Source organism: Bombyx mori, chromosome 12 (genome assembly GCF_030269925.1).
Source record: "Bombyx mori chromosome 12, ASM3026992v2".
NCBI classification, from domain to species: domain Eukaryota; kingdom Metazoa; phylum Arthropoda; class Insecta; order Lepidoptera; family Bombycidae; genus Bombyx; species Bombyx mori.
Window position 1 is genome coordinate 16702958 of NC_085118.1, and position 20564 is coordinate 16723521.

General features: G+C 45.6%; 1 protein-coding gene across 1 annotated transcript; it reads right to left on the reverse strand.

Moving 5' to 3' along the window:
• Window positions 1-888: 888 nt before the first annotated feature.
• Window positions 889-16141, reverse strand: LOC134199905 (nematocyst expressed protein 3-like). Its single transcript, XM_062671610.1, has 2 exons — window positions 14695-16141; window positions 889-938 (listed from the first exon to the last, which is right to left on the reverse strand). The coding sequence occupies exons 1-2, from the start codon at window positions 16139-16141 to the stop codon at window positions 889-891; spliced, it is 1497 nt and encodes a 498-aa protein (XP_062527594.1).
• Window positions 16142-20564: the final 4423 nt, after the last annotated feature.

The window sequence follows — 20564 nt, forward strand, 5'->3', positions numbered from 1 at the left end:
TCTCATATGCGTTTGAATGAACTTCCATAGGTTGGTGTAATATAACAATATATTATATTTTATAAATTGTGCACTGCAACATGCCTGTCATATCTTTTTCAGAATTTTCCCAGATGAAGATATCAAGAGATAGCTAGCAACGACCTCCTATTGTGTTTTGTTGTTGTTTAGTTCACGTTGTGGTATCTATGGGCTCCGATAATCACTTAACATCGGGTTGGCTGTAAACTTGTCCTCCAAGCTAATTATGTAAAGGAAAAAACACACACACTCTGCACATCAATCTGCTTAAGTTTTTCTAACTCATAGAAACAATTTTCCGCTTTTCACATTTCCCCTTACAGTGGTACTCAAATACGATTCATTCTCACTAAAAAAATCATTCGCTTCGCACTGAAAAGGTTGATGAAAACTAAATTCACATTCTTTTTTATTATGTAGTTAATTTATTAAAAAGATGCATTCGGTAGTTAATATTAACATAACCCAAATATAACTTTGAATGCTCCTTTTCTGTTAATTTAGTTTAGAATCTTATACCTTTAAACGAGCAATTCTTGTATATATATAATCTGAATCTCGGAAACGGCTCCAACGATTTTCATAAAATTTAGTATACAGGGGATTTTGGGGGCGATAAATCGATCTAGCTACGATTTATTTTGAGAAAATGTTGTTTTATTCGTGTTTTCAATAATCAACAATCGGTCATCATCTAGCATTTTATAAAATATGTTCCTGAATCAAATCAGCTTTGCACTTATTTAAAATTAGTTATGGTTATATAGTTTTGACTAACAACAGCAGTGGTTGATTTTCAGCTAGTTATTAATGCTATTACAAGAATCATAGAGAAAAAAGGCAACGTCACTAAGACTAACAATGTTTTTACTTTAAGGAAACACGGAAAGCTCTCTCCTTTCCAACGCTAGCTAGCTCTGAAAAATGTAATTTATAATTAAAGGTTATCACAGTACATTGTAATGAATTAATTATATAACAGAAGTTGCTAATGAAAAGTCGACTAAGCTCAGCGGCTGTTAATGGACCCATTTTCAGGGAATGTTAAAATTTTTTAGGGAGCTCATAATTTTTATTTGCCCACGTTGTGGTTTTTTCGATTATTTTTTGTTAATATCAAATGGACGATATAAAAGACAATTAATTAATTTAATTACCTTTAGTTAAATTGAAACCTTGACAAAATGCAGAAGTTTAAGGAAAGCGGTCCCTAGCACTAGACTGGGAAAACGCTAAGAAGAAGAAGAATTTCCTGTGACTAGTTTCTTGGAAGAGAAGTTAGACAATTTACCATAGTAAAATTTATAATAAAACTGTTATTTCAATCCTTTAAAATCCTCACTATAGGCATTGTCAACAATAAGGTTGACATTTTGGGAAAGATCAGCCCATGACCTACCTAATTCTTTGTAATTACTTTTGTTGATAACCAAGGAAATTTGGATTAAATTACTTTACATAATATGAGATTTATCATACGTAAGTGCGATTCAGAGGTTTATTTTGTCACTTACCGTCCCGCTGTGGGATGAATTTCTCTCACGGTGTTTCCAGAGCGCTATGACACGTCCTTTTTGAAGCTTCAGAGGTTTGAGGAGAATTCGGAGCGCTTTCGCTATATCCCTGAAGCTATACCCCTAGAATCCATGAAGGAGGATGACCACACATTATCACATTTTTTTTTTATTGCTTAGATGGGTGGACGAGCTCACAGCACACAGGTGTAACCACTTAACACCAGGGTGCTATGTGGTTACTGGAGCCCATAGACATCTACAATGTAAATGCGCCACCCACCTTGAGATATAAGTTCTAAGGTTTCAGTATAGTTACAGATGAGCTCTACGAAAAACAAAAAATTAAGTTAATAACTTATTTAAACTTCCAGGTTAAGCCGTTTCAGAATATATAGCAAATAAGAATTGAAAATTAAATTAATCACGTGTATAAGTAAAAATTATTAATAACTAGCTGTATTCACGTTTCCATGTCATTTTGAATTAGAAATTTCGGCTGTAGCGTGAAATTAAAATGAACTTTAGCTCTTGATATTCAAAACATTTTTTTTTATTCTCCCCTGAAGAAGTTAGATGGGTGGATGAGCACACGCCCCACCCGGTGTTAAGTGGTTACCGGAGCCCATAGACATCTACAACGTAAATACTGCCTCTTACCTTGAGATAATAGTTGTAAGGTTTCAGTTTTTACAGTACAACGGCTGCCCCGCCCTTCCAACCGAAATGCATTATTGCTTCTCGGCAGAAATAGGAGGGTTGTGGTACTTACCTGTGCGGATTCATAAGGCGTCCTACCACTAGTAAAAATAACTGTTGTTTATTTCATTTTATTTAATTAATTTACTAATTTAATAAAATTTAATTTATTTAATTAACTTAGTTATTGTTTGTAATTTGATTGAAGGATTACTGGTGGCCCGGAGGCCATTCCAGTTTCACCAGGACAGGTGGGCGAGCAAAGGCTTAGCCAGAAGGGGTGGGATTTGCTAACAGCTACTCGAGTGCCTCCGAAGAAGACCTAACAACTTAATTGCAGCTGCTTCGCGAATGAATCTGCTACCGGATCGGAATCGCGACCCGCTGAGAAGATCCGGCGAGAAACTCAGCGAACTGATGCATGGGTTAGGTTGCGCGTCGACCTCTTTGTCGAGTTCGACGAGTACAGTTACCGGGGCCCTAAGCCTGCTCCTAGTGTTAGAGCTTAAGGCGTCTAATGTAAAGGTTATTGGATCTGATGAATCCGTAAGGACGTGCCTAGGGCGTCGACGGTGACTGACTCCTGCGTGATCAGGATAAATAAGCATTGTCTAAAGCAGTCTTTTCCAAAGTGGGCGATAACGCCCCCTCGTGGGCGCTGCAGGCCTAAAGGGGGGCGGTAAGAGACCCAAAAAAATGGTGGCGTTGTGTAGAGACTTGGGAAGCGATTTGTAACTTCATCTAAGAGGACTCTTAGACACCGACTGGGCTCTCTGGAAAAAATGGAGGCGCCAAAAAATAATTTATTCCCAAAGTGGGCAGTAGACAAAATAAGTTTGAGAGCCCCTGGTCTAAAGGATGACGTGTTCTTGTATCGAGCGTATGTGACTAGGAGTATTCGAATCCAAGAGTCAGGTACCAATTCGCCAAATGAAATACGTATTTAATACATACACACGAATCACTTCCACGATTAAGTAATAACATCGTGTAATAAACATCAAATTAGCATAAATTATAATTAGCGTAATTACTGATGGTAAGTCGCCTTGTGAGCGCGTACGGGTAAATGCCCCCACACTGCTTATTTCTGCGACGAAGCAGTGATGCGTTCAGACTGAAGATTTGAACAATATAATTATGACTTAGATCGTATATCTCAAGGTGCGTGGCGGCATTTATTTAGTGACTAGCTAGCGGCCCGCTCCGGCTCCGCTCGGGTCTTTAACAAAAATTTCAACAATATTTGACGTTGTTTTATTTTTTTCAATAAAAGAACACTTATTGTGGCATAGCTATAATAGTTTTACATATACTGTCGCGACACTTTTTGTCAATAATAATGTGTTCTGCAAAGTCGCAGTACATTATTTTATTCTATCATCAATAGTTTTCGCAGGGCACGCGATGTAAAGAATATTTTAGATATTTTGTTTACACCTTGGGTCACATTATTGGAGCATTAGTAAGGCTCCCTAATTTATTTCAAAAAAGATTATTGCCCATGTCACTCGGGAATAGTGTAGCTTCCAAACAGTGAAATAATTTTTCAAATCGGTTCAGTAGTTTTGGAGCCTATTCATTACAAACAAACAAACAAATCTTTCCTATTTGTAATATTAGTATAGATGTCAATGGACTACGGTAACCACGCCATATGGATAGTGAGTTGTCAATAGCAAGAAGTAAAATTTTTGTATCTTTCTATCTGATATAGTGCTGTTTGTTTGCATCATTATCATTTATCATTTCCATACAGTTGATTTATTATGTGTATGTAAGTATATTGGTATGTATTGTATGTAAGTAAGTATGTATATTGGTATACAAATCAGCTAGTTATATATTTCATATTATTATATATATCTTTATTCTATGTATATATTTTCTGTAACAATGTATTGTCTATAGTACACCGCAACATACCTGCTATATTTTTATAGTTTCCAGAATTTCTGTAAATTAAGCGGTTGTCTGGAAGAAATCGCCTATTGTACAAATGTAACTGCTTTTTGACTGTTTTTTGAATGTAAATTGTGTCTTTGTGTGCAATAAAGTGTATTCTCTGTATTTTCTTTGCCATACCAATGAAATATTCACTTCGATAAGATTAAAAAATAATCGTTTCACGAAGAATATTCAACGTGAAAACGTGTTGCAATAAAAATAACAATAAACAAGTTGAACGTAGAGCATTATGCGCACTTACAGTCAGCGCCAGACCGCACTGCGAGTGAGCACTCCACTTTTATTACAATTTATTGTTCGAATACATTATATTCTCGCTTAAAGGTTATAACACTTCAAATTTATGATTCGAGATGATTGACTCTGAGATATTTACATAGTAATCGTGGTTTTTTTCGCACGTTTTTCGTTTTTGGAACTCCATCCCGCTCTCTCTTTGGTATGAGTGGTGAGCAAAGATGTAAACTCAGATGTATAAAATTGTCAGACTCCGCTTAGTACTCTCCACAAGCCTCGTTTGAAGAAGGACATGTCATAGCGCTCGGGAAACACCGGGGAGGGGAGCTCATTCCATAGCCGGATGGTACGTGGCAAAAAATACCTCTGGAAATGCTCTGTGGATGACCGCAGCGGCTCCAGGTAGTATGGATGAACTCTACTCCGGTGGCGGGCGGTGCGATGGTAAAATCAAGATAACGGTATCATCTCAAACAATTCCTCAGAGCACTCCCCATGGAACATACAGAGGGAACCGACGTCCCTCCGCAGACCCAGAGGTTCCAAACGATCCGTGAGAATGGGATTATCGACAATACGAACGTATAGGTATAAAATTTCCTGAAAATCCTGAAGTAATCGTATCAACTCTTATCGAATCACCAATTTTTCAAAATATATGTTCAGAATTACTTTCAATCCACATTAATAATATGATGTAAAAAATTACCCAAAAACTTTATGAGGTTTCGTAGTGATTGATAGGAAGGCGTACAATAAGCTGCGGTATGAGGCAAATTCAAATCACGACGTGGCTCTGAGTGATGATTATGTGACAATCCTCACAGTAAGCTAAAGTATAATTTGAAAAAAAAATTCTGATATTAAAACTATTTCTTGATAAATACCTTCAACTTCGCTTAAGCCGATAAACATTGCGAATCAAAAAGAAAAACATCTCTCTTTTAGATAAACACAGTATTATTAAATAACAAAAATTTCGACTTTTTGAAATTTCTATAATAAACTTTATTCGTAATTTATTCTACTGTCGTACGAAGTATACGAAGTTATACGAAGTGTTTTATGACGTCATGTTTCGGGTAAAGACAATTGTGAAATAGGCTCTTAGTTCAATAAATAAATATTCAGGAAGATTCCACCTTTACCAAAGGGTTCGGTAGGACTCTTTTTTCAATCCGCGAGGGTTAAATAGGTTCACGCGTCTCAGCCTGACGTTGGGCGTGTATCCAAACAAACCTTTTATAAGAGCCTTTTCCATTGAGTTTTTATATGTCCGGACGTCGCGTCAGTCGGTGTGAAGAGACCTAAACAGATATGTGTTTTCGTGTGACACACGGATCTATATTGTGTTTTACATCGCGCAATTATTACATATATAAAACTACAAACGCTTTTTAGCCGATAACGACAGACTAACTAGTACATTCATTCATACAATTAGATGCAAAAAATAATAATTGCATTTTCATTCAATACTTTAAATTTTGTAATTAAATCTACTCTGAAATATCTAATTAATTTAAAAGGCTTATTCGTATTACCTACAACAGCTTTTCATGTCTACTAATAAATTATGCATAGGCTTGAATTGATTGAAATAAAATACTAACTTTGTCCTTTTAACAAAGTGGCACAAAATATTGAACATGTCAGGCACAATGTTAAATGTACTACATCGATTCCATAGATTTTCCGTAACAACATAAAAATATATATTCAAAACTAGCTGACCCGGCAGACTTCGTAGTGCCTCAATCGATAAATACACTACAAACAAAAGGAATCCGTCCGACGGGGGACACATCAAAGCGAAAACAAAATTGCTATTTTTATTTAATTCCGAACATTTTCATATTTTTATTTACCTTTTAAACCTTCTCTGGACTTCCACAAATAATTCAAGGCCAAAATTAGCCAAATCGGTTCAGCCGTTCTCGAGTTTTAGCGAGACTAACGAACAGACAGCAATTCATTTTTATATATATACCTACAGATATCTCAAAATTTAAAATACACAGAAGAAAAAATACACAAAAGTGAATCCTTTTTAAAATACATAGGAGAATCCAAGTGAATTATTTTAAAACATTGTCTGCAAGAATGGAATCCAAATGAAATAGTTTACGTCGAGTATGAATACAATGAGAGAATACACACGAAAGCCAATGAGCAATAAGCGTTAATAATTTAGGGTCGCTTTATCGCGAAATTTATAAAATATTTATTTATTTATTTATTTATTACACTTCATGTAAAATTTACATTGACGGACTTAATGCCTAAGACATTCTCTACCAGTCAACCAAAGGTAGTGCAGAGTGAATAGTATTAGGTGCAATGAAATTTATATTAATTATATACCTAGTCAGGTCATAAATTCTGTCACATGTTTAATGTAAAATAATTGAAACAAGTTTATTCATTATGTAACCATTCATATACCAAAATGAACTTAACAAAACATAGATTCTTATGACACTAAAGTTTATTCAAAATGACCTCCGTGATTTTGAATACAGGCCTTCAATCTGCGCGGCCAGTCGTCTATCGCAGCACGAACGAGGTCCATGTCAATATCGGCGGCTGCCTTAATCAAGGATGTCTTGAGTGACTCCAAATTGGGATGAGGCTTTGAGCACGCCTTTTCCTCCAAGTGTTGCCATATCTTGTAATCTAACGGATTCAAATCTGGACTGGAGGAGGGCCAGTCTTCGTGCCGGATGAAGTCGATTTCACGCGCCGCAAGCCAGTCTTGTGTGCTCTCGCTCTATGAGCTGGCGCCGAATCTTGTTGGAATACCCAGTGCCTGTTATTGAACATGGTATGAGAAACAGGTTCCACAAGGTTCGTCAGGACTGTATTTTGATACACAACTGCATTCGTTTTTACACCTTTCTCACAAAAATGTACCTCTGTTAAGCCCCAATAAGAAACTCCCAACCATACCATGAGCGAGGATGGAAAATGACCTCGTTGGACACGCGGAATACGGTTGCTCGCTTCTGCACTACTGTGTGCGTACACCTTATCATTTTGTTTGTTGTAGCTCTCTTCTACGGTAAACATTTTTTCATCCGAAAAAAGAATTTCCCGATATTTTTTTCCCGCGTACTGCTTCAACAAAGCGCGGCATCTCTTCAGTCTCAGATCCATTAGACGAGCATTCAAACGATGTCCTGTTTTTCTCCGATATGCCCGAAGCCCTAAGTCTTCATTTAACACCCTTTTCACCGTGGTTCTGCTTAACCCCATCTGAAGGGCCAACAGTTTCTGCTTACGTTTGGGATTTCTTTGAATTCACAGCTTTTATCACTGCTGGAGTCCTAACAGACGGAGGGCGACCACTTCTTGACCTGTCATCTACACTAGAGTCTTCATTGTATCGTTTGATGGTACGATAAACGAATCTTTTGGTTATATTCAAAGTTTTCAGTATGTTAAAAATTTGAATTGGCGCGTAACCGCAACGATGCAACGCAATAACTGCAACACGGTCTTCTTTAAGCGTCCACTCCATATTTAAAAATGAGTAAAATTCTAAAAGTATACATTTTTATTTTCATGAACAATTCGAAATTCGAATTCAATAAACTTTTTTGTGGCCAGCATTCTAAAAGAAAAGTTTTTACTGTGTGACAATACTTATGACCTGACTAGGTAAATATATTCTAGAACTAGCTTAAAACTAGACATAAGCGTTTTTTCATGCAAAATCCCATACCGTGTGTCCCGAAATATGCGACGAGTGAAAAACACAGTGATTTATATGGTCAGCCGTGGCTGTCTACAAATGAATTACCCCGCAACGCAGATGCACTCATTTGTTATGAGAAATGTACGCATATTCCTAGTAACACACCGCACATTTACAAAGCGTATGTTTAAATATTTATTAAAATATATTAAATTTCAACACACAAATCGGTAAATCAAAGAACTATGAGAACAGAATAGCGGGTATTCAAGGTTTTCGAAATAGGAGGAAGGGGGGAGAACGACTAATTCAGTACGAGATTGTATCCAAACAGGAAGAGACTGGATGACCACTGCTAAAGATAAGGAAAACGGAATTCTTTGGAGGAGGCTTTTACCCTTAGGGGGTCCACATTAGAAGGAGATTAAATTGCATGAGTAGTAGATTTATTATTGTTACTCAGTAATATAATTATTAAGCACTAAATTAACCAAGCTCTATCTAATTATTGTGGAATCAAATAAAGCTATTTTATTATTATTTTTATAAATTCGACTTTTATGCTTCGTATTACTTTTCAGAAGTCTTGTTACTTCAAGTTATCGATGTATACTTTACACGTGCAACTTTGGTTTTAACTTGAGAATAATTTTGTAACTTATACATTATGCTTTAAGTTTCCATTAAGTTTTAATGTTGGGTTGGTAATACTATTTTGTTTTTCATTTATCATTTAAGTACAAACTCGATAAAGCATTTTTAATTATCATAAAATTCTTGTTGGAATTTTCAAGAAGAGTTCCATTCATCGATACAAGCAATGCCAGGGGTATAAATAGTGAAAGCGCTCACAATTCTCCTCAAACCTCTGACGTTTCAAGATGGACATGGCGCTCTGTAAGCTGTCAGAAAAGTTTATCGCAAAGCCGGACGGTGACAAATAGACCTCTCTGACTCGCACTTACGTATGATCATATGTAAAGTAATTTAACCAGTCCTTGGTTATCAAATTAATTTTTATTGCTTTTGTAGGCAGACGAGCATACGGCCCACGTGATGGTGAGTGGTTACCGTCGCCCATGGATTTCAGCAATGCCAGGGGCAGAGCCAAGCCGCTCCCTGCTGTTTTATCGAAATAGATACCATAAACGTAGGATGGGGAAACTAGACCAGATACACTACACAACTGATACTGACTAACTCAGAGGTACTGTAGTTAGCGCCTTTGACTATTAGGTCGTGGTTTCTATTCCCACATCGGGCAAACAATGTGTGATGAATAGGTTTGTTTGCTCTTTGTCTGTGTGTTTATAATGTACATAATATGTAAATACTTAAACATATATAAGTATATTTATTAGTCTCTGGTAGTCATAACACAGGGAATCCTAAACTGAATGACCGTGCATGATTTATTTATTATTGTTATTATGAACTTGAAAAAATATAAATGCCTAATTATTGATAGTGTTTAATCCCATTCATTAATATACCACAGAATCTCTAATAATTTCTTAAAGTGCTACCGTCATCCGACGTGTTATTTCACCTGGTGGTATCAAAATTTTAATAATATAAACTCGTAAGTTTTTAATGAAACGAAACTCCAAATTAATTATCGCACCTCAAGCCAATACCTCCACCAAACAACAAGGTAAATCTCATTAAATAGCCTTTAGAACTTAAACCAAGAAATTCGTTTATCAATTCGTGCACCTGGCTTCCGTTAATAAATAATTAAGGTGACACTGATAAAGAATTTAATAACAAAACCTGAATATCTAAATAAAAATTTTCTAATTCTTTCGGATTTGGAATATCAGAACATAGTCCTGCATGTCACGACCAGTAGATACAGTATTATCAAGACACATTAAACCTAATAATCTATGACTAGTAAATCTACTATATTTCATGAATTGGAATTATCAAATGTATAAATACTTAGGAAGGACTTTACGTTTTTTTTTTTTTTTTTTTTTTTGGTCAGGAGGAAATCGCCGGACTTCCGCCCTCCACTGGGGATAGAGGGCGGAGCATGTCAGAGTCGAACTGACTAAAACCTCCTGTCGCTCAACAACCAACGTCCAAACCTCGCATGAGACAGAACTCATGAAGAGGCAAAGGGGGGAAAGTGAAGCGTTTAGTGCGGAGCACATCTCTCCCATCACCCTCCCCCTCGGGACGCCGAACTGGCGGTCGTCGGCGCCACGACCACCAGCCCTCTCGGTCGGCAGGCTATCCGAAGCCCGCCTAGATGGCGCCGGTTAGAGTGAGCTATCCTACGGAATACCCCGCTGGACCAGAACCAGCGTGGGTCGAGGATAGCCGGCCTTCCATCCCCCGGATGCTCTTGCGTAAAACGCGTGCAGAGCAGCTTGCACGTCGTCTTCTTAGGCCCCCCTCGCCGGTCCCCAGACCGACATGTGAGGGGGGACCCGAAACACTTAGAGGGCCAGGGCTTGGGCGAGATCCGCCTCCCTGGCCCCCGCTCGACGGCGGCGGGATTGTGCGTCTCTCACGCGCCCCGCCGCCTCCTTCTGCGAGATGGTGCACTCGCAGAAGTCGAGCATCGCCTTCCACGACTCGTCGTCGCCGAGCATCGATGCCACAACACTCGGCAACGACAAGTCGTTTCCTACTTTTGCGACGAGGACACGGCGCCACCCCTCCCATGCGGGGCAGGCGACGAGCGTATGCTCTGCCGTGTCCAAGTCGCAATCACAATGGTGGCACTCTGCCGTCGGCTCGGCTCTGATCCGGTGCAGGAACTCACCGAAGCAACCATGCCCAGTGAGCACCTGCGTGAGCCGGAAAGTGAGGCGTCCTCTGTCACGATTCACCCAATCCACAAGGACCGGGCGAATCGCCTCGACGGTCCTACGACCGGCCGAAGGATCAGCCAGCCGCCTGGACCATGACTCCAGCACGGACCGCCGAGATTGGGCCCTCCGCGCTCTGACCACACTGTGGCTGGGACGCGCCACGCCCCGGGCGCGAAGGTCAGCCCGCCACTGATAGTCAGCAGCGAGCGCCTCCGCTTCCAGAGCCCAAGGCGGCGTCCCAGCCAGTACACACGCCGCCTCAAAGGAGATGGTGCGATAACCACGGATGACCCTGACCGCGATGGTGCGTTGCGGCCGTTGCAGCAGCTTCGCCACCCCCGCGGCCAGGGACTGGCCCCACACAGGCGCCCCGTATAGGGCCATTGATCGCACCACCCCCGTATAGAGACGGCGCGTCACCTGGTCAGGCCCCCCGACGTTGGGCAGAAGCCGGCTTAACGCGCCGGCCACCCCCAACAAACGAGGGACCAGGTGCTGAAAATGAGCACGGAAGGTCCAACGACTGTCCAGAATGAGGCCGAGGTACTTCAACTGCACCCCGACCCCAATCCGGACGCCTCCAACCACGATATGGGCATCGACAGGTGGCACTCTCCGGGGCCTGTGGAACCACATGGCCTCGGATTTACTGAGTGCCACGTCGAGGCCCAATCTCCTGATTTTGCCGACGACATGCGCCACCCCAGCGGTAGCAAGACGGGCAGACTCAGCAAAACTCCCCCCCCGGGCCACGACCAACGTGTCGTCTGCGTAACAGATTACGCTTAGGCCCGGGAGGAGGGCACCCCTCAGTACCCAGTCATACCCGATATTCCACAAAAGGGGGCCGAGCACCGACCCCTGTGGAACACCGCGCACGACCGGGAACCGGTGCACGATCCCACCGTGTCCGGTACACGTGACCGATCTGTCCTCCAAGTAGGAACCCACCAGCCGGCGAAGGTAGGGGGGCACTCCGTGCCGTTCCAGCGCCCCCCCTATCACGGACCAGGGCAGGGTGTTAAACGCATTGGCGATGTCGAGAGACACCGCCAAAGCCACCCCACCCCTGGAGACGGCCTCCTCCGAGAGGGCCCGCACGCGAAGGATCGCGTCTACCGTTGAGCGGCCCTCTCGGAAGCCATACTGCTCCGCCGACAGATCGGGTCCCACCCTGACCAGATGCTGGATGATGCGGGCTGCCAGAATGCGTTCCAGCAGCTTGCCCACCTCATCCAGCAACACGATGGGACGGTACCCGGCGGCAGTATCCGCCGGGCGCCCCTCCTTTCTCAACAGCACGAGTCTGCCCGTCCTCCACGATGAAGGAAACCGTCCCGACTCGAGGCAGGAGTTGTAAAGCCTCAAGAGTCGGTCCCCTAGGGCACCAAGAGCCAAGGCCCAAACCCGGCCATGCACGCCGTCCGGGCCGGGTGCAGTGTCTTTCGCGCACATTTTGCGCACGGCCACACGGAGCTCCGCCCCCGTTATGCGGGGCACCTCAGCAGGGACTTCGCCGTCGTATTCCGGCGGCGCGTCCATAGCGGGAGCGGAAAATCCCTCCCGCTCCTGCGGGAACAGCGCCGAGACGATGTCCCGCAGCTGCTGAGGCTGGAGACGCTCCGTGATCGGGGGGGCCCATGGGCGCATTTTATTGCGCACCATATGATAGGGCCGCCCCCACGGATCCTCATCCAGCGTCTCCAAGAGACCCTCCATGTGTTGGTTCTTGGCTCTTCTGATGGCCAGCTGCAATGCCCTCTGCGCGACGCGAAATGCGCCGTGCAGCCGGGCCTCTGCCGCCGCGAACGCAACCGGATCGTTGCGCCGCGGCAGGCGGCGGCGGCGATGCCTGGCGCACTCGCGCCTCGCCCGAACGCACTCCACGCGGAGTTGCGCAATTTCGGGCGACCACCAGTACGCCTGGCGATTAGGGAGTCTAGGGCCGATCCGGGGCATCGACGCATCACAGATGCGACGCATCGTGTCCCGGAACCACCCCGCCTCTCCCTCGACCTCGACTGGGTGTGGACGCATGGGCGCCCACGCCGCCACCGTAGAGGCTTCCATCAGGAGCGCCTTATTCAGGCGCTTCAGTGCCCACTTGGGGAATGACCGGGATGCACCACGGGGGTGGTCCCCGTGGACGTCCGCGACTGCGGAGCGGGCGGAGAGATCAAACCGAATATATCGGTGATCTGACAGCGTCTCCGCCCCCTCCAAAACTCTCCAGTCGCGGATACGGCGTGCGATGGCCGGGCTTGCGAACGTAACGTCCACAATAGACTCGCCCTGCCACCGCACGCACGTCGCAACCGAACCTCTATTCAACAAACAGAGGCCGGCCGCGTGCGCCCACCTCTCCAGTAGCCTACCACGAGCGTCCGAGCGGGGGGAGCCCCATGCAACAGACTTCGCATTGAGGTCCCCCGCGAGAATCACTGGACGAGGAGCGAGGCGGCGAGCAATCGCCCCGATCCCGCCCAGGAAATGCCCGAACTCGACGGTAGGCCTATTCGGAGAGAAGTACGCCCCGATCACGACGGTCCCTTCCAGCTGCACCGCGACGAACCCTTGACCCCTGGTCACCATCGCCAGGGGGGGGATCGCCGCGTCTCTTCTTATGACTATGGCCGCCAGGCCGCCGTCGTCCCCAAACCAGCAATCATTTGCTGGGGGAACGAAGTACGGCTCGGCGACCACAGCCATATCTATGGACCACTCCGCCATGCTCTGAGACAGCATGTCCTGAGCTCTGGCGGAGTGGTTTAGATTTCCTTGGAGGAAGCGATAGGTGCGGTCCATTACTGTTGGACCACATCCATCGCCCCCTCCCCTTCACCGCTGCCCCCGCCCTCCGGCACCGGCGCCGCATCGGGGATTACAGCGTTGGCCAGTGCTCCTCTGGCCAACCTTCTCTTTTGTCGGCGCTTTGATTTTCGGCGCCGGTTGCGTTCGGTATTATCACCGGACGGGAAGCACGCCTTGCCTCCCGCCCGGTGGTTTGCCCTGCGCCCGGCCGCAGCGCACAGAGCGCAGTGCGGGGCGGCTGTGCAGGACGCCGCTTTATGGCCCGGCTGGCCGCAGCGGAAACACAGACCGCTGCGGTCAACCGAGCTAGTGCACCTAGCGAGGCCGTGCCCGGTGCTAAAACATCGGAGACATCGCCAGGCACGTGGTTCTTGGAGACGCACGTGGGCCGCTATCCAGCCCACGCGCAGTCTCCCCGGGTCCCCCGTCGATCTTCCCGGCGGAGGAGTGGCCAAGGAAGTGGCTGCCTCCACAGGGCAGCGCGCCCACACCGACCTGGCTCCAGAGTACCCTGAGCGAAGTTCGCCCACGGTCACGCTCTCCAGGGCACATCCACCTTGGGCGGCTATCGCGGCTGCCACCTCCTCCTTGGTAGCACAGTCGTCCAGGCCGGTGATTCTAATCTCGGCCATCCTCACCGGCCTGTGCACGCGCACCTCATCCTCCGGCAGTGCCACGCGGAGCGTCGCCACTAGTTTGTCCGCGATGCCAGAACTATCGGCACCGGGACACTCCAGCAGCTTCGCTCCATTGGCTGTGTGCCGGAAGCGGAGGCCCTCCTCTGCCCCGATTTCATCCAAACTTACGGCCGCGCGCGCCCGGGCCATCACCTCATTATAGGTGAGGCCCTTTTCGGCAGCGGCCGGCAGCAACGTCACTACGACGGCAGCCGACCGCGCTGCGCGCGGCCTCTTCTTTTTACCATTCTTCTTCCTGGCTGCCAGTGCTCGATTCTCACGAGGAGCAGCTACGGCCGCCAGCTCTGTGCTTCGTGCTGCAGCGGTCGGCGCTCGACCCCCTCTGGGAGCTGCCAGAGCCGCTGTCTGCTGCCTTGCTTTCTTGCCCCGCTTCACCACTTCCGTCCAGCCCTCGTCCATGCTTGACGGGGGAGCAGGAAGGGGACGGGGTTGGGATTTTGGGGCAGGATTCTGGGCACCCGTACCCTTGTTGTTTTGGTCCCGGCCTCTACGCCGTGCCAACCTCGCGGATGGAGTGGGGATAGAGGTCGGCCGGGCGGCCTGGCTCCGCGGGGTGGCTGCAGCTGTTGGCGCCGGGATGCAGTCTCCGGAACCAATCGAGGAACGGAGCATCTCCTCGAGGCCGGCAAAGTGTTTGCCGACCTCAACCGCCACCGCCCGCGAGATACAGGCCACCATTTCCTCTCTGCTTGGGAGGGAGTCCACCTCTACCATCCCAGCAGCCGTGTTGTGTGGCCCGCGAGCCTGCAACCCCGCAGCACGCGAGGGCGAAAGAGGCGGCGGTAGCGCCGGCCACTCATCCACCATCCTCGCCAGTGGCGAACGGATGTCTTCAGCCCGCGCTGGCGCAGGGCTTAGCCTTCCTCTCCGTGTAGACGCAGGGGCGGCCGATATCCGCGGAGGCGGCGCAGGCCTTAACTCGACCCTACGTGGAGGGCGAGAGAGCGCGGGGCTATGCGCTAGCGGGACAGGGGCCACACGATTGGGCTCTGGCATTTGCGCCGTCACACTCACAGCGGACCGCAAGTGCACGTCAATATCCATCGCCCCCGCGGGGGGGCCAGAGCGAGCCAGCGGCGGCCTCGGCAACAGGGGAGTCCCTCCCCGCAAGGCCGGGGTATCTCCCGAGATGCGACTCTCTCTGGAGTCACAATGAGCGACAAGATCTTTGCTCTCCACCTCTCGGCTCTCTACCAAGTCATAAAGCTTGGACATGGTGGGGATCAGCCTTGTTCTCACCATAGCGGCTGCCTCCCGGAGCCGTTTCCGGTAGCTGCTGCCTGGCTCGGCGCCCTTGGCAGCCACAGTCGACAGCAGCTTGCCCAAATTGACCAGTGCAAGGTCGAGGTCCCGGAACGTCTCGTCCCCGCTAGCCAGGGACGCGGCCGACGTCGACATCGACTCCACGGACGTCGCTGGTGACACAGCGCCCCTCCTCCTCACTGGTACCCACTGGGGAGCGGGCATCGCGTCTTCCGACGTAGCAGGCCCCGGAACCACCGGAGTCACCTCCTCGATGGCCATCGTCTTTTCCGGCACCTCAGTGCCGGAGGATGACGCGCAGCTGTCATCGGAAATTGGTAATGCCGTCTTTCTTCTCCCCCTCTTTTTCCCCGCCGATGGTTTGGTGGGACTGATTATACCCGAGTCGCTGGCGAGCGCAGAGCGCATCGAGCCGGCGATCGGGGAACACCTCGTTTCGACGGGAATTCCGCTGCCCGTCGCACAGCCCCCTTCATCCTGACAATTGTTGCCCCCCCCAGAGTACGTGGGGCAGCGTGCTTCCACTGAGGTGGAAGCACGGAGGGATTCTCCGCCCGACTCGCGGGCGGTACCCTCCTGGGGTACAAACTTTTTACAATGTGCCATCATATATTGCCTTTTTATTAACCAGGGGTTTGGTCCCCTGGGATCTATGACACCCTCGGGACTGGAAACCCTCCAGCCATACATCCCATCGCCGGGTGTCGAGCTTGGGATTAGGGCATTTTTGAAGAGGTTTGCATCCTCGCGGCTTCGACCAGTAAAGGCAGAAGCCCCCGTTCCCCATGACTGGGGTTTACGGTTTGGCCGACGGTGGCCGAAGCCTGTCCATCGCCCACAACGCGGTGCGGAGCCACGCCGGCGAACCGGTACCTCCCATATCTGGAAGGCCTTCCCCTGTAGCCGAAGCCGGGGACATGGCAACCCGCAGCCGGAAGACACCAAAGTGCCGCTGGCTCACCAGGCTCCCGAGAACCAACCCCTCATCCCCAGAATGGAACTCTTTGTCAGTGCAAAGGGCGTGGGGAGAAGGTCCCTCGCTCCCTCTCAAGGCATCCCCCGCAGAATGCGAAGGCGGCCGAGGAGAGCTGGGCGCAGTTCTCTTAGTCGCGGCGTCCCACACAGATTCCTCTGCACGCGATTTTAGGGACGCACGCTTAAGCCCCACCGCCACGACAAGGCGGAACTACATTCGGTGGGGAGGACTTTACGTTAGGAAAACTTTTGGTAATTTCAAACAAGAGATCTTCAATAATGATACATCTCTTTTAAATAAGGCGAAATTGATTTCATACTTTAACCCGCCACTTCATGATACCGGAATAGCTGACTTCCAATGGTTAAACCATAAGGCGGAGTCGCTTCTCGCCTTATAAAGATGATTTTAAACATAATCCACTTCATAATTCACAATAATTAATAAAAATCATTCAGTATTTTTTTCAGTTATAACCTATCCATTTTTTATTGTTTAGATGGGTGGACGAGCTCACGGCCCACCTGGTGTTAAGTGGCTACTGGAGCCCATAGACATCGACAACGTAAATGCCGCCACCCATCTTGAGACATGAGTTCTAAGGTCTGAGATTTTACAGTACCCATTTTTTTAAATTATTAGAACCATACAGCTATTAAATTAAGTCGGCTATCCATTTTTTTTAATTTAAATATCTGTTTAGGCAGAGTAGAGGTAATATGACGAGCCAGCTCAGCATACGCACAAGCATATAAAGTGAAAATAAAGCTTTGGCTTAAATATTGGTCTTATCATATTAGCTTTAATATACCTCACTAATACCCAATTTTCTGATTTCATCAACCCATCCCGGGATTATAATAGGACACCATACAAATCAAAAGTCTTTGAAGTACGAGCTTTAATTAAATTAAACTTTGACAAAGTGACCGTGGATCTTGCGTTGACATGAAAAGGGGCCCGTCGGGATTCTTAGCTTTACCGTGTTTCAGAATGTTTAAAAGTTTAATCTTGAAGTTTTTGACAAGTAAATAAATATTATTTGAGAGTCCGGAAGCTTTTAATGTGTTTCACTGTGGGAGCTTAGTTTGATAGCTTTAGCTTTGATTGTTTGTTTGTTTATGGAATTTTAATACTTTTGTTCTTATCTTTTGATACTGATTACTTGATTTGATTACTGGTGGTAGGACCTCTTGTGAAACCGCACGGGTAGGTACCACCGCCCCGCCTATTTCTGCCGTGAAGCAGTAATGCGTTTCGGTTTGAAGGGTGGGGCAGCCGTTGTAACTATACTTGAGACCTTAGAACTTATACCTAGTCAGGTCATAAATTCTGTCACATGTTTAATGTAAAACAATTGAAACAAGCTTATTCATTATGTAATCATTCATATACCAAAATAAACTTAACAAAACATAGATTCTTATGACACTAAAGATTATTCAAAATGACCTCCATGATTTTGAATACAGGCCTTCAATCTGCGCGGCCAGTCGTCTATCGCAGCACGAACGAGGTCCATGTCAATATCGGCGGCTGCCTTAATCAAGGATGTCTTGAGTGACTCCAAATTGGGATGAGGCTTTGAGCACGCCTTTTCCTCCAAGTGTTGCCATATCTTGTAATCTAACGGATTCAAATCTGGACTGGAGGAGGGCCAGTCTTCGTGCCGGATGAAGTCGATTTCACGCGCCGCCAGCCAGTCTTGTGTGCTCTTCGCTCTATGAGCTGGCGCCGAATCTTGTTGGAATACCCAGTGCCTGTTATTGAACATTAAAAGCAAAATTATCGCATTTGGGGCTCGGAAAACTCATGAATTGTTGTTGAACAGTTTCTTCGGCGTATTAGAGCTTAGTATTATTTTTAATCTGGCGGAAATTCCACGAAAATAATATAATCCTGCAAGCGTAGCCGTGGCAACAATTTGAAATTATTTTCTATTACGAGTATTTGTTATAATGTTTTTCTCATTTTCGCTGGAAGTTGAGAAACAGGTTCCACAAGGTTCGTCAGGACTGTATTTTGATACACAACTGCATTCGTTTTTACACCTTTCTCACAAAAATGTACCTCTGTTAAGCCCCAATAAGAAACTCCCAACCATACCATGAGCGAGGATGGAAAATGACCTCGTTGGACACGCGGAATACGGTTGCTCGCTTCTTCACTACTGTGTGCGTACACCTTATCATTTTGTTTGTTGTAGCTCTCTTCTACAGTAAAAAATTTTTCATCCGAAAAAAGAATATCCCGATATTTTTTTCCCGCGTACCGCTTCAACAAAGCGCGGCATCTCTTCAGTCTCAGGTCCATTAGACGAGCATTCAAACGATGTCCTGTTTTTCTTCGATATGCCCGAAGCCCTAAGTCTTCATTTAATACCCTTTTCACCGTGGTTCTGCTTAATCCCATCTGAAGGGCTAACAGTTTCTGCTTACGTTTGGGATTTCTTTGAATTCGCGCCTTCACAGCTTTTATCACTGCTGGAGTCCTAACAGACCGAGGGCAACCACTTCTTGACCTGTCATCTACACTAGAGTCTTCATTGTATCGTTTGATGGTACGATAAACGAATCTTTTGGTTATATTCAAATTTTTCAGTATGTTAAAAATTTGAATTGGCGCGTAACCGCAACGATGCAACGCAATAACTGCAACACGGTCATCTTTAAGCGTCCACTCCATATTTAAAAATGAGTAAAATTCTAAAAGTATACATTTTTATTTTCATGAACAATTCGAAATTCGAATTCAATAAACATTTTGTGGCCAGCATTCTAAAAGAAAAGTTTTTACTGTGTGACAATACTTATGACCTGACTAGGTATCTCAAGGTGTGTGGCGCATTTACGTTGTAGATGTCTATGGGCTCCAGTAACCACTTAACACCAGGTGGGCTCTGAGCTCGTCCAACAATCTACCAATAAAAAAAAAAAACTTGGTCAAATGAATGATCAAAGCTGCTAAGGATTATATCACTATTTAACTCGCTTTTATGAGGTTAACCTCCAATCTATGTAACGGTATTGATTACAAAACGTTCTATTAAAAAAATTGCAGACGTACCAAGTACCACTGACAATACAATAATTTTATTACTTCGGTTTAGTATCCAAACCATTACGTATAAGATTATAATTAAAATTTTTCTATGACTAGCTACTTTTGCCGCGTTTTTAATATTTATTACTTACTACGGTCACCTGTATCCTTTGACTACTAGGCAACCAGACTGACATCATTAGGATCTTCTGATGAAATAAGTCAATATCAATGAAATTTATAAAAATTGTATGTACTTGGTCACTTCAATGGTCTTTTGGGTTAATGACTGACTTCTATACCTATGAATCCGACTTTTATTCCAGGTCGAAGGTGGTATCTTTGGTAAAGATGTTTGATGGTTATATATACGATGGTTTATCGACACAATGGAAGAAAAAATAAATAGTTTTTGAATTTTGCGTTTAGTTTTTTTCTTTTTTTAGTGTCGCATTTTATCGGAGCTGCACAACTGTTTAGACTGTTTTGACTTTGAACACTACAACGTCAAACAAGAGATCCATTCTTTTTGAACCCTGATTTAAATTTTTAATCCAAGATATGACATCTACCATTACTCCTTCTACACCGAAATTTCCAATTGAATAAGAACACGAATAGAGCTCGCTTAATTAAGCTGAAATTAAAATTTAACAATGATGTAATGGAAGATGCTTTTCACATTATGATGCGCGGAACGATGATTTGAGACAACAACTCTATACAGATTTTCGAAAAGTTGGAGATGTAAATTACGTATTAGCCTTTCCGGAATCCGAAATGGCTATGTCACTTTATAAAATAGTTTTGATG

What these genes read in the sequence shown, in the direction of transcription:
- LOC134199905 (XM_062671610.1), bottom strand. Translation starts at nt 16,141, where the DNA reads ATGCGCTCTGCGCTCGCCAGCGACTCGGGTATAATCAGTCCCACCAAA. An exon ending in GGCAGCCAGGAAGAAGAATG is followed by an intron (nt 939 to 14,694) that starts GTAAAAAGAAGA and finishes TACATTTTTCAG; the next exon opens with AGCTAGCTAGCGTTGGAAAG.